We start from the raw sequence: 19,779 nt of genomic DNA, 5'->3' as shown, positions 1-19,779 counted from the left end.
CAGTAGAAATCGAAGAAGGATCGCCTAGAGTGATCCACTATAATGAAGAAGCCAACTCCCAACTTCAAAGGGAAGAACTCGACCTACTTCCAGAAGTCCAAGAAAGAGCTTGGATCAGGGAAGAAGCACTAAAGCGTCGAATGGCTTCGAGATATAATCAAAAGGTAGTGCCACGAGGTTTCGCTGAGAACGACCTCACCTTAATCCAAAATGATATCGAAACAACTCGACCTGGAGAAGGAAAGCTGGCAGCAAATTGGAAAGGACCCTATCGAGTCGTAGAAGTACTTGGGAAGGGCTACTACAGACTGTCCGAACTCGATGGACGAGAGCTTCCTAGGTCATGGCACGCTTGCAACCTAAGAAGGTACTATAGTTAGGGATGATAAAGGATCTTAGCATAAGGTGCACTCTTTTTTCTGAAAAGGTTTTTTAATGAGGCACCAAGCCAAGACCTGCAAATTATCCAACTTAAAGGGATAAAAACTCCCGCATGTATATATTTGCATTTTCTTTTGAATAAAATATGTTTAGATATTCTACAAATTCTCAAGCCGCATTAATCTGAAACATTCATCGTCCGATTATAAAGCAACAGATCGGCAGAAAGTGAAAATCAAATTCACTGCACGATCACGATAAAGACCAACAGAGATGAAAACCAAATTCATCAAAAGGTCGACCAAGAGAAGATTGAACCCAATTTCTACAAATCGGCAAAGATGAAAACAGAATAATGCACGAAGTTATCGAAAGTGATCCAGAGAAAGGACCTGACGAGGTCTTAACAAAATGGATTGCTAAATAATAACTTAAAGACTGGCCGACGTCAAGAAGTTGGACTAGTCGCAATAACCAAAGTTATAAGTAAATCCTTGGAAAGAGGTCTGGCCAGCCCTATAAAAGAGGATTACTATAACTTAGAAGGACCCGACATGACGAAGTCAGCCCAAAACATAAAAGTTATAAAAGTAATCCCTGAAAGAGACCTGAACAAGGTCCAAGAAAGAGGATTACGAAAATAACTTAGAAGGGCCCGACATGACGAAGTCGGCCCAAAACATAAAAGTTATAAAAGTAATCCCTGAAAGAGACCTGAACAAGGTCCAAGAAAGAGGATTACAAAAATAACTTAGAAGGGCCCGACATGACGAAGTCGGCCTAAAACATAAAAGTTATAAAAGTAATCCCTGAAAGAGACCTGAACAAGGTCCAAGAAAGAGGATTACGAAAATAACTTAAAAGGGCCCGACATGATAAAGTCGGCCCAAAACATAAAAGTTATAAAAGTAATCCCTGAAAGAGACCTGAACAAGGTCCAAGAAAGAGGATTACGAAAATAACTTAGAAGGACCCGACATGACGAAGTCAGCCCAAAACATAAAAGTTATAAGAGTAATCCCTGAAAGAGACCTGAACAAGGTCCAAGAAAGAGGATTACAAAAATAACTTAGAAGGACCCAACATGACGAAGTCGGCCCAAAACACAAAAGTCACAAAAGTAATCCCTGAAAGAGACCTGAACAAGGTCCAACAAAGAGGATTACTAACAACAACTTGGATAAAACCAACATGATGAAATCGGCCTCCCGAAAACCTTGGTGATATACAAAGTAATTCCTAATGAAGACATGAGTAAGGTCCAAACAAAGCGAATTACCAGAAATAACTTCAGGCCAAGAAATCAAGCCAAAGAAGTCAGACTACGAAAATTCCAAACACCTAGAAAGGTACAGAGACAAGTGCAAGACAAACATGTTACGAAAAACACAAGTTATAATAATAACAAGCTTAAGAGGCTACCAAAACTAGCCCCAAGAGCTTGGAAATCACTTTGTTTTTCAAAAGAAAGCTGCTAAACAAGCAACCAAGAATGTAGCAAAGGTCAGAACTATCATCTACAAAATATAAAGAGTTCAAAAGGCCCACAAACCGGGCTATACACACAAACATCTAGGAAACTCATTAAGGATCCAAAGTCTTCTCAGCAGCACGAGGAGAAGGAGGGCAAGTTTGAAGAGGCACTGCGTCCATTGTCCCGTCATCTCTGTTCAAGATCTGACAATCCGGTTCAAATTCAGGATGACCAGTCTCGGACAAAGGAGCTGAAGAAATCGGCCCAGCTGAAGTCTTAGCGGCAGGCACAGGGGGGTTCGACATCATCGTCATCAGGATCGTCAGGGAAAATCTTGCCATCCTTTACAACAATATCCAGACTGAAGAGAGTAAGGTTGGCCTCAGGCGCAAGAACTTGAACCTGCTCCTTCAGGTTCTCATAAGCAGCATTTACGCTGCCTACAAGATGACCCTGGAGCTCGGCATAATCAACCTGGGCAGACTCCAACACCTCCCTGAGACGCATCACCTCCTTGTAGGCCGTAACATAGCTATCCTTGTGGCTTAAAGTCGTGTCTTCAGCCAACTTTACAGAAGCCGCCAAAGCAATAGAACTAGCCTTCTCACCCTCCAACTCTTTCTCTAGCTTGGTCACCTTCACCTCTAGCTCCTCCTTCAAACCCTTCATCCGATCGAACTCCAATTTTTGCCTCCTCCATAAAGGCCTTCGTAGCATGAAGAGAAAGATCTTGGGCAGTCCGATATAAGGCCGCCCCCATATGTACCATCTTGACACTACTCCGACTTATAAAGTCTAAATGGTGAAGGAGTGATACATCATCCATAGAAGGACACCATAAGGACCAATCTGCTGATCGACAAACCCAACAGCATCGAAGTCAGGGGCATCCAGATTGAAGGGTTTAACAGTTCGAGGTCTTTTGGAAGGGGGAACGACCAGAGGAGAAGATGCAGCAGCAGCAGAAGACTGCGGAGGGTCCACTACACGGACTCGAGGAGTAGGGATCATTCTCCTCGGGCCGGGAGAGCTCGGCACGGACGGTTTTGACGTCACCTGAGAAGACCCTGCCCCATCCGTTTCGGCCAAGATATTCTGAGCGGCAGCAGCCTTTCTTGCCTTCTTGAAAGCTTTCATCGAGTCATTATTCTTGGCCATCTCTGTAAAATAGAAACCAGTAGTTTTACAGACCAGGAAAAAAGAGGAAAGCAAAGTAAAAATAAGAAGCAATATATATCAAGTAATACCCAATGCAGTTCGAACAAGGGAGGGGTCCCCCAGGGATTTTTTAGTGTCTAGATGAGGAGGTTCCCCCCAAAGGTCCTCCAAAACAGTTACAAAAGCCTGCTCAATCTCGTCGAGCATTTCCCACGTATATCGGGATACTACTACATTCTGCTGCCAACACAGAGGGAAGGATGGCTCATCATTCGCTTCCAGAAAAAAGGGGCGAGCTCCCTCAACAGCTCGAATCTTGAAGAAATAATTCTTGAAGTCCTTAAAGGACTCGTCATACATGGTAAAAACCTTATGTCGTTGTGCAGATCTAAAAGAAACCCACGAGGCTTTCTTTTTCGAAGAAATCACGGGCTTAGTTAAAACAAACAAATAAAGGAAAATAGTTTGAGAAGGGGTAACATCCAATTCTTGGCAAAGAAGCTGAAAAATATTAATAAAACCCCAGGAGTTCGGATGAAGCTGGGATGGAGCTACATTACACGACCATAGCAAATCGGTCTCAAAGGAAGTAAAGGAAAAAGTGATGTCCAACTGGCTGAAAAAATAGTTGTACGCATAAAAGAAAGGGCGCTCCCCTTGGGTCGGGACAGGGAAGCAAACCCTCTCCTCGGAGTCAGGTGCCACCAATTCATAATTCCTCTCTTGATCTCTACTCTTGCAAAGACGGTGATGTTTTCTAAGCTCTACGCAAAATTCAAAATTGGCTAAAGAAACACACAGCAACACTAGGGAGTCCAACCAATCAGACATCCCCTCGGGAACCTTAGAAGACGCCTCGACAATATTTTTGCGAGAAGACATGGCCAACTAGTCCTACAAACAAGAAAGGAAGATTGGATTACTAAAAAAATCTTGGACAAAGCCAAAACAACTCGGCCAACCTAATCTAGCACAGCACAAGCAATAAAAGGAAACCCCAGGACCTACACCAAAAAGATCCAGGGGCATCCTTTGGAGGCAGGCAGGGAACAAGGATTCATGAAAAACTACAAGATTAACGTCCCAACAAAACTCGCAGCAAAGACAGAGAAAAAACCTTTTTCAAAGACGCAACATCCCCATAAAGCTACAAATCAAACAGAATCGAAATAGCTACCTTCCAAATTTCACAGTCTCATCTTATCAGCAAACAAATAGCAAAACATATCAAGAAGAAGCCATCAAAGACACAATTTTTTTCAGAGAAATAAAAAAAAAGAGTCGTTATCTTTTACAAAAATCATCAGTGAAGAAAGCTATCAGCAAGGCGAAAAACATCAAAAGAGCAATCTTTCGAGAAAGCAAGCAGGTTCAGGCAGTTTGCAGAAGAGGAAAAACAAGCAGTATGAACCCTAGAGTACAGAAGAACCACTCCAAAAGCCAGAAAAAACCCCCCACAACAGTAAACAAGCAGGCGCACAGTGATACAAAAAGATTCAGATTTTCCAGCATGCACTTTAAGAGAAAAATCAAAACTTTATCAAAAACTGAAAGAGAAGGTAAAACCAACCTGGAGAAAGGAGAAAAAGCTCTGAAGAAAGGAGAAAATCGGAGTAAAGAAATTTTCTCTTAAGCAAAGCACAAGACACAGCGTTGCAGAGAAAAATAAAAAGGCAAGCTCCAAGCGAAACAGAAGAACAAAGAAAAGAGGGACGTTATAGAAAAGAGGAAACCGTTTTGTGAGAACAAAATTCAAAAAAAGCCAAGAGAAACGGAGCATTAAAACTAATTAATGAGGGTATTAAACCACCGCACATTCCCAAGGCTAGGACGCTAACACAAAAGCGCGCGCTTTCAGAGGAAACGAAAGAAGCAACGTTCCACATTCAAAAAAGAACTCTACAAAGACAAAATCGACAAAAGTGCTCGAGTTTGCCTTCACCAGAGAAGGATCGAAGTCCTAAAACTAAGACTCGACCTCAAAAGAAAGACCGAGCTCGAGCAGGGGCACTGTTCATATCCTGGGTCGAACTGTCTGACCCGGGATGTTCTACCAACAAGACGACCAACCTCTTCAGGTCAGGACAATCCGACATCTCCTCAAAGAGCTCAGACAAATCGACAGGAAAGCCCAAAAAAGGGCCCAACTCGAGGAATATGACCCAAATCCAAAGACAGCCCAAGCCTATAGAGATAAAGGCGGTTCCCTTAAAGATAAGCTAACCTTACCAAAAGATAAGAGAAAGATAACTAACTTATCTTATCTAAGAAAGTCACTTCGCACCATTATAAATACACTGGAGCACCCAAGTATAACTCATACTCTGATTCTACTAAAAACCTGCTTAATACCCTTGCTAACTTAAGCATCGGAGTCCCTTGCAGGTACCACCAGCCTCCGGTGACAAAGGATCAGCAGCATTACCAATCCAACAAGTCGGACGCGACTACTCCGGCCACCACCCACAGCCGGACATGTCATCGCCGATCAGTACAGAAGATCTCGTCCGAGATCAGCCTACAGTTTCAGGTAATCCCCGGAACAGTCATCCTACATGCCTTAAGGAAGAAACTCGACGATGCCAAAGGTCTTTGGGCCGAACTCATCCCAGAGATCATATGGGAAAACAATACCACCATCCACTCAACCACAAAAGAAACACCCTTCCGGCTAGTCTACGGTTCAGATGCAATGATACCCGTGGAGATCTCCCAATCCTCACTACGCACTGAAATAGCTGACCATACTACAAAAGAAACAGCTCGGCAATCCGAACTTGACCTCCTGGAAGAAGTTAGATCGTCCACAGCAATCAAACACCTAGCTATGCAACAGCACAAAGCTCAGAGATATAACCAAAGACTTCAGCCAAGGATTTTTCAAGTAAACGATCTTGTGCTCAGAAAAACCGAACAAGCTAGAAGACCCTTAACCCATGGCAAACTAGCATCTAATTGAGAAGGCCCTTACCGAGTCATCGAAGTCATCGGCAATGGAGCTTACCGATTAAAAACCTTAGATGGTAAAGATTTGCCTAACACTTGGAATGTATTATCTTTAAAGTTATATTACTGTTAAAAGCCAGGGACATGCTAGTACTCTTTTTCCTACTACCAAGATTTTTTCCACAATGGGTTTTTCTTGGAGAGGTTTTAACGAGGCTAGCCTACCTGGGCCTTTGAAATCAAAGGTTCTCCAATAAATAAATTTCTTATTTCATCAAGTCAATATTTTTGCATTTCACACTTCTCATTTATTTGTAACCTATTTATACCGCCGATCTATACTCTGAATCCGACCATTCAAAAACTATCAGTCAAACAAATAGCCGATCTTACTCCGAAACTGACCATTCGGAATCTACCAGTCAAACAAATAGCCGATCTTACCCCGAATCCGACTATTCAGAATTAATCAGGCAAACAGATTGCCAATCAATACTCGGAAACCGATTATTCGAAATTTATCAAAATACAGCCGATCATTAAACCGAATCCGATTACATCGAACATTCTCTATCAAATAAACCCCATTCATATTCCGACTACTCGACATCTATCATATAAACAGAAAATTGGCAAACTCGGCCTACTCGGCCTTTACTGAACATTATAACTAACGTATCTTTCTCAGATATGACCATTAAATCACCATTAAGGTGACACAAAACAGTCATACCATATGGTACGTTTTATCCATATCAAAATAACCTGCTTTCACAAAAAGCACTGATAAAACAAATTGGCTCCAAGCCACAATCACAACTAGGCAACATTCACCTATCATAAAAATATATTTTCTAGAAAATCAACATGTGCAAAACAGCACATAGCCAGAAGCCAAATAAACTATTTCCCTTAAAACAGTAGCAAAATTAAGTTAAAAACATAAACAGTCATAAGCTCACTACAGGAGCAAAACAGTCTACCAACAAACTAAATGTTTTACACACAACAAAACAAAAACTACACTTGCTGATTAACTATTTTCGTCCTTTTCCTCGGCGTCACCATCATCCTCGACCATCTCCCCACCTCGAATGATCTTCCCAGGATCCATTTGGGTGAAATCAACTTCTGGAGCCAAAAATTTCGCTTGAAGAGATGCACGTTCAAAACCCTCAATAAAGGAATCTAAGCTCGCCGTAAGTTTAATAACCCTAGAACTCATACTGGATAGGTCGGCCTCCTTCTTCTTTACATCTTCCACTTCTTTCGCATAGTTTTTCTTGGTCAACTTCAGCTCTTTTTCAAACTCAGATACCCTATTCTCAAGCTCAGTAACCCTAGCAACCTTCCGATCTAATTCCTCTTTCAAATTGGGATCCGGCTTTGGAGCGGCCATTTTCTCATGAATTTTTTCTCGGCTATGCCCTAAGCTCGCAAGCCGAAGACCAACCACCTTCAAAACAACAAGCACAGACAGATATATTTCACTCCATACATCAAAATACAAAACATCATACACCAAAAAACAAAAATACATGCATATATTGATCGATAGCAACGTCACCGATTTCCTCCGCCAATTTCACATCAACCGACAATTGACATACTTCGTCGGCAACCACCATGTAAGAAAAATCTCTCCCCCATAGCGAAGGCCCGTCATTCTGATCGGCCACTTCATGCAACTTTTTTTGGCTTTCACTAAAATCCCGAATCTCTTCTATCGATACCTCATCCATGACATCCTCAAAGTCATCAGATAAATCCACAACATTTTGTTTTCTTTTCTTCAATGTCACCTTTTTTCTCCTCGGTCTTGGCTGGTCCACTTCGCCAGCCCCAACTTTCTTCGCTTTTGACGAAGACCCTTCCTTATCCAAATTTTTGCTCTTTACCCGAGCTCGGAGGGTAGTAGCAGAAACCCCTTGATATTTTTCCCCTGCAAAATAAACACAACAAACCTCAGCCAAACATTAGTCCAAATATAATCAAATCAATACTCCACAAGTCTCACCTAAATATTCTACAACGGCTGGCTTATTATCCTCCCACTGGAGTAAGTCAAAAACTGATATTAACTCCTTCTAATCCACAGCCTCAACCAGATATTCAATGATACATTCATTCCTCGCAGTAATAGTTTCTGGCCCGAGAATATTCTGAGGTTCTAAACACCACCATATCGGAAACTTCTCCCCCAGATGCTCGTCCATATAAAACGGATAATCTCCCTCAACATTCCTAACCTTCACATACATTTCCTTGAAATTTTTAAACGAGGACTTGTACAGTTTGAAAATAGCAAACATAGGCGAACTGTTCAAATTTATCCAAACCCCCTTCCAAACGCCTTTGGCTTGGAACAAGGTAAAAAACAACTCCACTGTTGGCTTCTCTATAAAATCCATAAGAATCTCAAAGCTACAAAGAAATACCCACCCGTTAGAATGAAGCTGGGATGGTGCACAATTTAACTGCTTCAACACTTGACATTCAAAGTCAACAAAGGGAAGCTTCACCCTCATCTCTTCCAACACACTATTATACATATAAAAATACTCAAAATCTCCCCCTATGAAACACTCGATCACTGGAGGAACAAGGAAGAAGTTCCAACCGAATCCCAGAACCAACCCTCAAAATGCTATTTTTGTCTATTTCTTTTACAACATCTTCATCAAGAAACAAAGACGTCTAGACCTTCACATCATCATTAACCTAATCGTAAGACCAATCAATTTTCCCCTTTTTCTCTTTCTCTTTCTCTAACCCCATAATCAGAAAAATAGTCAAAGAGGATGGAAACAGCAAAGCAAAGACAGAGGAAGAAGCAGAAAAGTCAAAAAAATAAACAAACTTAGAACATACCTCTTTTACTCATTCTTTCTTTGTGAAACTCTTCTAATGACAAGGAAGCTTAAACAAGCCAAACTGAAAACATTCAGGATTCTAAACTGTTTTACCACATTTAATCAGCTTCTCAATTCCACTACCATTAATAACATTAATTACATCAAAAAAGTGAAAGGCATTGGAAACACGCACGCTCTGACACGTGCTTTTAATTTTTTCTCTCTCCTAATTATACCACTACTTGACATTAACAAATGTTTAATAAAGCAAATTGAACTGGGGGCTGTAAGGCAAAACCAGTCGTCGAGCTACTCAACAACCGATTTATGATTCATTAAAAGCTCAACCTGCTTCATTAAACACATTTCCAGGCTAAGCTTGGGGGCTATGATCCGGCCGTTACCAATCCGACCTCATAACTCGGCATTATGGTCATTAACTCGGCTCCACACCTCATAACTCGGCGATGTACGTTATGATCAGACACAACGGACTACATTTTTGGAATAAAAATGTTCGATCATGTATTAAACTTTAATAACCACTCTTCAATACAAATGACTAGCAACAAGCATAACCGACCTATCCTATCGCACCTATAAAGGTATGATATCTGACCCTTAAAGAACAGATTAAATTCTCAATACTGACTTAACCTTCGGAGTGCCTTTGCAGGTACACTCCCCCTTGTTTCTTGTTCACACTCTACACGACTGGACGTTTCCCCAAGTGTAAAGCTCGGACTCTTTCAAAGCTCAAAGATCGGCACCAAAGATAACAACTCGGCGTCGACTCCCATAAGCCGAGCTCCACTCCAGGTATCCACACAGGAACATTTATGATTGTTCTTCCTTTTTTTCTTTTGTTTCATCTCTTAAACCTATCTCACATTAGCTATCCAATATTCTAGTTTAAGGCCGAAATAATTATTATTAGGCTTAGTTTGGTAAATTTTTTATTTTTAAAAAGTAGTTTATGAAATTTATTTTTTAAAAGCCAACTTTTAAAAACTGTATTATCTACATTTGGTAAAATCAAACTAAAAATAACTTTCGATAAGCACAAATTTTACTGAATTGACCACCGTGTTTTACTGAGATGGCAACACTTTAAACTAATTACCTATATATAATTACTAATTAAATTAAATTAAATCTAAAGTGAAAAATCTCTAAATCACATTAAGTTTTTATGAACCTAAATTAGGACTTTTGTGCATGAGTTGTCCCAAATTTGCAGACTGGAAGATGTATATTGTTAGAGGTAATGACAAATCTACTATGGGGAGAAAAAACCCATCAATGTGAGCTTTCAAAGTGGATGGTAGTTCAAATGTTGTGACAAACTTACGACGTAACATGCTTTTGTCCTCTTTTAGTTGTGCCGTTGAAGTCGAAGACAATGAACAACCCTGATAGATAGTTTCTGCGATGCCCTATATGGAAGGTAAGATTCGAATGTTTGGGCTCTTGTGACGAAGAAATCTATTTTCTCTCCTTATTTGATTTTGGTGTTTAATCTTCATCTAATCTCCGAGTTCATTGTCTTTATTTAGAACAAAAAAATGTAATGCGAGTATCTTCAATGATTAGATAAAATACATGAGTTACGTGTGGAAGAAGAAAGATCTTCAGGCAACATCAAGGTGGTGGCAAGGAAGAATAAAAAAATAAAAGTAAAATCATTAACAAGTGTGAGGATAGTTTAGAGATTGATAAAATGATAATGGTGCTACCTGTGGTGAATGAAATGAATGAGCACCTTATGAGGGTTGAGTTGCTTCTGATTTTCATTTGTATGTTAATGGGATTAAGTGTGGTTTTGAATTTGTTTTCTTTGACCAAGTATGTAGATGGTTATAAGTTTGGCAGTTTAACCATGACACTATGTTAGTTTTGTATTGCTGACAATCAATGTAATTGAGATATAGATCAATTAATCATGAGTAAATGTTATTTTTTTTTGTTGTTAATGAGTTATTGTTATTGTAACATTAGCAAACAAAATAGATGACAACGTTGCCATTAAAAAGATAATTGCAGAAAGATGCAAAAAGAAAAAAAGGCTATAACTAAATTTCATTACAATTGACAAATATTTATAATAGATAAAAAGTTAATAATACTCTTCTTAGCATTAATTCCGAAGGAGCTAATGCTCAAGGGTTCAAAAAACAAACTCCATTATTTATAGGAGACATACAAAATCCAAGTTTCTCCACATGTGCATATAGCAAAAGTGATATGTAACACCCGTCATGACATTTTGTAAAGCTAGAATTAGTCCCTGCATACACGAATACAAAAAATTGTTAGAAGCTAATGATACAATAATGTATTGAAATATTTTAGAAATCCATAATTGCTTTCTCTACATCACCTTTTGATAGTCAGACATAAAAACCTAGCTATTTTTCTTGTTGTCTCCTATGTCGATGTAATTTCTCAAGAAAGAATCTCCAATTTTTCCTTGTCTCGGCATCCACAATCCCATATGCTATTGAAAATAATTGGTTGTTCACGTCCTGAGCAATGACAATCAGCAACTGTCCTCCAAAATAACCTTTTAAAAATGTCTCATCTAAAGTGATAAAAGGTCTACATCTTGATTTAAAGTGATTCTTTCAAGCACCCAAACAAACATACAAGTTTTTAAACTTTGGTAACCCAATAGGTTATGGGGTAATTCCACTCCTATTTGGCACCAGCACTTCTGCAACCAAAGCACATGTGATTGATTTACTCTTGTTACTTCTTGGAAAAGTATTCATCTACAAAGGTCCTTATCTGAAATGAAGGTAGATGGTTGGTCCTGATACAGTAACGCAACTAAGGGCAGTTGGAATCATAGCATATCATCCTTTACCTCTACCTCTCATTTTTAAGAAAGAAGACCTGTCTCCCAATTTGTATGTTGTACTTCTTTATTACTGATATTAATTGGTCCATGGTCTCAAACTCCAGAGTAATTTTTTCATATGGTGTGTTGGGTTTATGTTGAGAAAATGCTTCTTCTACTTCACCATCTGATCCAGGAGGATTATAAAGTTTGTCAAAATCGTATTAATACATTTTAAGTCCATTGTCTCCATCTTCTACATTTGGATTGGGCACCTCAACCCTTAGTGCTTCATTGTCCCTTACAGGAACAATTCTCTATCCAGAAAGTTATGGCCTTGGATGTTTCTTTCTTCTATTTAGATTCTCCTCTTCTTGTGCAACACCATTTGTAACACCACCTATTAAGAAAGGTAAACAATTCATTTAACTTATGCAAGGATACAAGATATTTCACAGCAATGATACAACCTTTTTCAGAGAAACTATCTAAGTACACAAAAAAATGGTTTACCTGTTGTGTTTTCTGTTACAGCTTTTTTGCTCTAATCTCTTCCACAATTGGCTGATCCAGATTAGTACCTTCATTAGCATCATGAGAAGCACTCTAATTGTGGTCTTCATTGGCACCTTGAATGTCACCATTATTAGCATCATTGTCATGTGTAGCTTCATCTACTCTCTCAACTAGTCCAGATTTAACACTTCTTTTTTGTTGGGATAAACCACTTAGTGGTGGTATTGGATGCCTCTTTCTCACCTTTTTAGCACCCTTCTCTGGAGCTGGTGCAACTTCAGTCTCATTAGTTCTATTCACTTCATGGACAACTTCATTGACAACACCATTCACACTTTTATTCAACTCATTCATCTTAACACCCCACTTATTCACATTAGCAGTACCCTTATTTACAACTTCATTCACCTTATTCACTTCAACAACATCCTCGTTTCCCCTCTCATGAGTCTCACCAACCTCCTTATTAGTAACATCATCTTTATGCACATTATCAGCAGCCTGGTTGATTTCATACACACTCTCAGTACTATCATCAGATACTACATCTTCCTCAATAATATCAGGATTAGCATCAACAGGATGGTCAAAATAAATATGTACAATGTTGTCATTTTTTAGAGCACTCTCACACATCCTCATAACATCAACATCCCTCCTAACCACTCTCAACTCATTGGCTAGCTAAATCTAGACCTGGTTCCAACCAATAAATTTCATTAAATACAATGTAACCTAAGTCTAAAAATAAACCTTCAATTAAAAATAAGTTACATGTCTCCACATTCACCATGTATATTTTTCGGTCACTAAACCCCATCGTATTTCACATTACCATCTCCATCCTTTTACAAATAATCCATATAATGAAACACAAATGAGACAAGACAATCCATCTAAAAGTTGGCAAAACAAACACAGAAGGAATAAATCAGAGGTACAATCCTAGTTCTTGACCACTACAAAAATAGAAGATTTAATTCATCAATGCCTATAGCAAGATTAAGCGCGCAACAAACAAATGACAAATATAGTGAAACAAACAAATCGGAACAAGCAATAACCATTGCTCATCACTAACAAAGGCAACGTTCGTACAACAATGAAAAGAAACGAAACCTACCTCGTCAATGACGTTACGATGATGCTCATTCCAAGGCCTTTCACTCGAAGCTCACCAATCAACAATGGCTCTCACGTTGATTTGTTACCCTTGGCACCAAGACCAACTTCGAGAGCAACATCTCTCATTTTGCGATCTTTGAGTTTAACTCTGACTGAAAAATGAGAGAATTGGTCACAGTAAGTAATAATAAAGGTAGCTTAGTAAATCTAGGTATGAAAGTAGGGTAAACTTAGTGTGATTTGGGAATTTTTTACTTAGGATTTGATTTAATTTAATTAGTAATTACACATAAGTAATTAGTTTAACAACGTTAACATCTCAGCAAAACACAGCGGCCAGTTCAGCATCATTCTTGTCGGAGATGTACTCCAGCGATGTCGATGGCATGTTTGTCAAATTTTAAAATCATTCAGAGACTATTTTGTCAATAACAAAAGTCAAGTACGATTTTGTCAGCTAGAATCTTTTGGGTACCGATTTGGTATTTACCTCTTATTTAAAATTTAAATTTTCAAAAGAATAAATGATTGTTTTTGTTCCAATAATGCTTAAATCAAATCTTAAAGTTATTTTAAATGTCAAATTTAAGTTTTTGACATTTTAAAATTGTTATAATATTATTCTACTGTCAACCATGTTATCAATTTTGTAACAAAAATACACATGTGGATGATATAATTTACTGTAGCAAATTGATTTTATATTATTGTTAGTAAAAAAATAAAAAATTAAATAAATAAAAAATAACACTACTAAGTAGTAATACAAAATTTTAATTACATTTTGTTGTTTCATCATAGGATTTTTTTTAGAAAAATGGAGAATTTTCATTAATTAGGTAAGCCCAAAACATCAAGACAAGTCAAATTCCATATTTGTTTCCGAAAATCTTGTATCCAAACATAATTAGGCTGAGAAGTAGCTATGGTTGATAAGGCATGAGTCACTAAATTTTCACCCCTCTTAACATGAGAAATTTTACCAATAAAAACATGAGAGATTTCACACTTAAACCTATTCAAAATATTTTTACAATTTACAACTAAAAAGTTAAAATAATTTGTATGTATATTTGCATGCTTTAGTACTTGTAAGACTATATCATAGCAACATTTTTTAACACATTCTCAACCTCCCATATCATACAACATGAACAAATGAAAAAAAAATCCAACACCCTCCCTCATGCACATATGAAAGAACTCAGTTGACAATAAAAGGTCTAGGGCAAAGTAATATATATACTTATTAATGGATTAGACTTTATATCACTTTTAGTTAACACTTTTCAATATTGAAAATCAACATTAAATCTAATTTTAAAATAACCTATATATATTGTTCATACTATGACCCAGAATAAGAACAAGTCCAAAAAAAAAAATTTAAAGTCCACCAAGAAAGGTGGTCTCCTCTACCTCTACGCACGACACGGGTAGTCCGACCCTGTTTATTTAAATAAGTAACTACCTCCCCTAAATATCTCATACTATCTCTACCTCATCTAGAAGGTAGATCTTAATAAACTCCAAAGATAAAGGAAACGGTTTTCCACCAACAAAGGTGGAGCTACTCCAAAAGGTTATCTACTCTACTATAAATACACTGACACACCTCAGGTATATTCAAGTCTCAATCTAATAAAAACATACTTAGCCCTTGCTAACTTAAGCATCGGAGTTTCTTGCAGGTAACATCCCCACCTCCTCACGAGGAACTCGGACGGCAGCACCTCGACACTAGCACAAATCAGATGCTACCTCAAAAGGAGTCTGAACCTCACGTTCAGGCCCAAACTACTGTTTCAGGTAACCCTTGGAACATTGGTGTTATTGCCAGGGACCTGGAAGTCTACATCCGCGTATGGCAGATAACCAGTACGAAGACGGTCATACGACATCTGAGTCAGAACCAGAGCCCCACCATGACGACCTGACGCTAGCATTACCTCCACCTCGAGAGAGAACAAACTCCCCCATGGGGAAGGATCATCAAGAAAACCTTATCCACGACGGATTCATTCGGAAGTCCACCCGTCCGGAAATGAAGAACCTCCCCATCTGACAAAAATACTAGGGTTAGTTCACGGCCACCACGGACGATTAGAACAACTCGAGCTTGAGGTTGAATGACAACGAAAAGTTGAACAGGAATTACGAAAAGAAGTACGATGACAAAGAGAGCTAGAGGAAAAGCTCTTGTGGTTAGAAGCCGACCTCCAAAGATGGAGTAACTGGACAAATCAGGAGGAAAGCCCTCTGGAAGGTAAAGATCCGTTTGTTGAAGAGATCATGCGAGCCAACGTCCCCCGGAACTTCAAAACTCCCAACATGGATCTTTACGATGGAACGACCATTCCGAGACATCACTTCAGCAATTTCAAAAGTCGGATGTACCTAGCTGATGCCTCTGATGCCAACTCGTTGCAAAGCCTTCCCGACAACTTTGATTAAAGCTGCAATGAAGTGCTTCGACAACTTACCACCCGGGTTGGTAACTTGCTTTAATGACCTAGTAAGGAAGTTTCTTACCAAATTTTCAATCCAGAAAGACAAGATAAAGCATGCTCCAAGCCTACTAGGGGCCAAACAAGAAGTCAGGGGGACACTTTGAGACTATATGAAACGATTCAACAAAGCCTGCCTGAAAATATAAAACTTACCTCCTGAAGCAGTAATAATGGGGTTGTTTAATGGCCTTATAGAAGAGTCATTCTCCTAATCCATATCCAAGTGACACCTAACTTCCTTGTACGAAGTACAAGAACAGGCAAAAAAGTACATTAACATGGAGAAAAATTTTCAACTTAGAGAACCTCCCCCAAGGCCCAACCTATCCTACCAAACTCGGGACAAGGAGAAAGAAGCTAAAAAAAGGAAGAGTATAACTCAGAAAAGCCCTGAAGATATCATAATTACATCCCACTTATAGTTTCTCTTTAAGATATCTACAGGGCAATATGCCGCACTGAAAAGTTTTCACCTCCTCGTCCTATCAAACATAAAAAGGCAAGAAGTCAGAAAGAATACTGCGAGTACCACAAGCTGTATGTGCATTCTATTAATGATTGTTATTATTAAAGAATGTCATAGAAAAGTTGACCAGGAAAGGTCGGCTAGAAAGGTACTTAGCCGAGAGATCGAACAATCAAAGAAAGAGGAAAATAGACGACAATGACGGATGATAGCGAGATCGACCCCCACAAACTCCTGAAAAGCACATACATATGGTAAATTGAGGGTTTGCAGGAGGAAGAATCTCAAAATCCTCTCGTAAAGGGCATCTCAAAGAAGTATACCAAGTTAGAGACAACAACAGAATTCCCGATTTACCGACCATCTCGTTCACCAAAGAGGATGCACAGAGGGTGACACCTGGCCACGACGACCTAGTAGTGATAACAATGATCCTTGCCAATGTAAATCTCCATAGAACCTTGGTGAACCAAGGGAGTTTGGTGGACATACTATTTAAGTCTGGTTTCAACAAACTCGAGCTAGAGGAAAAAGATCTAAAGGCAGACCTAGAAAACCTTTTCGGGTTGGAAAACACGCCGATCTAACCTTTGGGGTTCATCTCATTGTACAACACCTTTGGTAAAGGCTCGATGTCAAGGACGTTAAGTGTCGACTACATTGTGGTCGACATCATGTCTGCTTATAATACCTTAATAGGTCGGGCTACTTTAAACTGACTAGCAGCAAGTTGTCTCTACATCTCATCTATATATGAAATTTCCAACTGCAGAAGAAATTTTCACCATAAAAGGAGATCAGAAGTTGGCCAAAAAATGTTACAATGAGAGCCTCAATTTAAGAGGCAGTACATGTGGAAAAGAAGTCAACACTATTAAACTCTGCAACGTCCGAACTCGGGAAGAACTACATCCCCAACCAAAAGAAAAGATAGAAAAAATGCAAATTGGAGATCATACTAAAAAGACAATGAGTATAAGAGCCAACCTAGAGGAAGGTTTGAAAGCACAGCTTGTTGACCTCCTACGAAGAAACTCCAACCACTTCGCCTGGAAAGCCTCTGACATGCCAGGTATAGATCCCGATCTCATGTCTCAGAAACTCATTGTCTACCCGGGCTCTCAACCTATTCAATAAAAGCATCGGAAACTCGGTCCCAAAAGGGCACAGGTCGTGGAGGAATAGGTGCCAACACTATTATAAGATGGATTCATAAGAGAGGTAAAGTACCAATTATGGCTGGCTAATGTATTTTCGGTAAAAACACAGAATGGAAAATGAAAGATGCGTGTCGATTACACCGACCTCAACAAGGCTTTGTCCTAAAGATCCATACCCCCTCCCTAGCATCAATGCCCTGGTTGACCCGGCCTCGGGATATCGGTATTTGTCCTTTATGGACGCATACTCGGGATACAATCAAATCCTAATGTGTAAACCAGACCAAGAAAAGACTTCTTGCATCACTCCCAAGGCTAACTACTGTTATGTAGTAATGCCTTTCGAATTAAAGAATGCCAGAGCCACATACCAACGACTGATGAACAAGGTGTTTTCCTCCCACTTAGGAAAACTCATGGAAATATATGTAAACAACATGCTCGTTGATAAACTACTATTTTATGGTTTATCTTGTGCTCAATTGAGTGGATTTTTTTAACTCTTTACCCACTTATTCATACTATTTGCATGGTTTTACATTTGCCTTCCTAATTATGTGCTTTAATTGAAATCATGCTTCTTTGGCCTTTATATTGCTAATATTAATCCTCTCTTATTACCATTAGATGCCTTGATATGTGTGTTAAGTGATTTCAGAGATTACAGGGCAGGAATGGCTCAGAGGATAGAAAGGAAGCATGCAAAAGTGGAAGGAATACAAGAAACTGGAGAAACTGATAAGCTGTCCAGCCTGACCTCTTGGCACTCAAACGGCTATAACTTTAGCTACAGAGATCCAAACGACGCGGTTCCAGTTGCATTGGAAAGCTAACGTCTGGGGCTTCGATTTGAAATATAATATACCATAGTTTTTCTGACGCTAGGTGATGCGACCGCGTACTCCATGAGGCCACGTCGCAGTGACGAAAAACCAGCGTGGCAGAATTCGCAACCAGCGAATTCTGGGCTGTCTCTGACCCAGTTTGCGGCCCAGAAAATATAGATTAGAGGCTATAAAGTGGGAGAATGTATCCATTCATAAGGAAGCATTCATATTCATAATTTTAGGAGTAGATGTAATTTTTAGAGAGAGAGGTTCTCTCCTCTCTCTTAGGATTAGGATTTAGGATTTCTCTTAGTTTTAGGAGTGCCTCTAAATCCCAGGTTCAATGTTCTTTTACTTTATATTTATCTCTTATTTTCAGATACTTTAATGCTTATATTAGTTATGTTGCCTATTTGGCTTATGCTACATTCATGTTATGATTTTCTTTGAAATAATATTATTTGAGGTATTTCAGTTATTATTGCTTTCTTTTTACATGATTATTGCTTCCCATCTGAAGGCATTTTTATTCCAGTAGATTTACTTTTTCCCTTTTGGTTTTGGTTAAGAAATCAGTAACTCAGGAGTTATCCAATTCAACAGCATAATTGATAATTATTACCTTGCCAATTGAATTGAACTTCAATAATCCCAATCTTTTCTTAGGAAATAAATAGGATTCGAAGGTCAAACTAATTAATCCCTTGACTTTTCTTTGCTTTAGTAAAGGTTGACTAAGTAGAATTAAGATTCAACTTTCATTATTGTTGATAAGGATAACTAAATCTGGACTTCCAATTTCTCATACCTTGCCAAGAGATTTTATTATTATTATTTTATTTTACTTGTCATATAACATATTCCCTCCTTACTTCCGAAACCCCAAATTTACAATCTCCATAACCAATAATAAGAACATTGATGAGCGGATATTTTATACGCTTTTTGGGGATAATTTCATATAGTTTTGAGTATGTTCTAGTTAGTTTTTAGTTTATTTCCAGTAGTTTTTAGGAAAAATTCATATTTCTGGACTTTACTATGAGTTGTGTGTTTTTCTGTAATTTAGGGTATTTTTCTGGTTGAAATTGAAGGAGCTGAAGAAAAATCTGATTCAGGCTGAAAAAGGACTGCTGATGCTGTTGGATTCTGACCTCCCTGCACTCAAATTGGATTTTCTGGAGCTACAGAACTCAAAATGGCATGCTTCCAATTGCATTGGAAAGTAGACATCCAGGGCTTTCCAGCAATATATAATAGTCCATACTTTGCATAAGGATAGACGACGTAAACTGGCGTTAAACGCCAGTCCTCTGCCCAATTCTGGCGTCCAGCGCCAGAAAAGGATCAAAAGCTGGAGTTGAACGCCCAAACTGGCACAAAAACTGGCGTTCAACTCCACAAATGGCCTCTGCACGTGACTCACTCAAATCTCAGCCCCAGCACACACCAAGTGGGCCCCAGAAGTGGACCTCTGCATCATCCATCATAGTCCACTCATATTTTGTAACCCTAGGCTACT

General features: G+C 38.9%; 1 protein-coding gene across 1 annotated transcript in view; it reads right to left on the bottom strand.

Moving 5' to 3' along the window:
* LOC107633494 overlaps positions 12,860 to 19,779 on the bottom strand; it is a 32,532-nt gene continuing 25,612 nt past the window's right edge. Inside the window, exons 2-4 of the mRNA XM_016337112.1 lie at positions 13,368 to 13,446; positions 13,005 to 13,065; positions 12,860 to 12,865 (exon numbers count right to left, since the gene is read on the bottom strand). Coding sequence (XP_016192598.1) covers positions 12,860 to 12,865; positions 13,005 to 13,065; positions 13,368 to 13,446 — 146 coding nt within the window. The remainder of the gene's footprint in view (positions 12,866 to 13,004; positions 13,066 to 13,367; positions 13,447 to 19,779) is intronic.

The sequence above is a fragment of the Arachis ipaensis genome, chromosome B03, assembly GCF_000816755.2.
Source record: "Arachis ipaensis cultivar K30076 chromosome B03, Araip1.1, whole genome shotgun sequence".
NCBI classification, from domain to species: domain Eukaryota; kingdom Viridiplantae; phylum Streptophyta; class Magnoliopsida; order Fabales; family Fabaceae; genus Arachis; species Arachis ipaensis.
The sequence above is the reverse complement of the archived record's forward strand: the minus strand, read 5'-3'. Positions and strand labels throughout refer to the sequence as shown.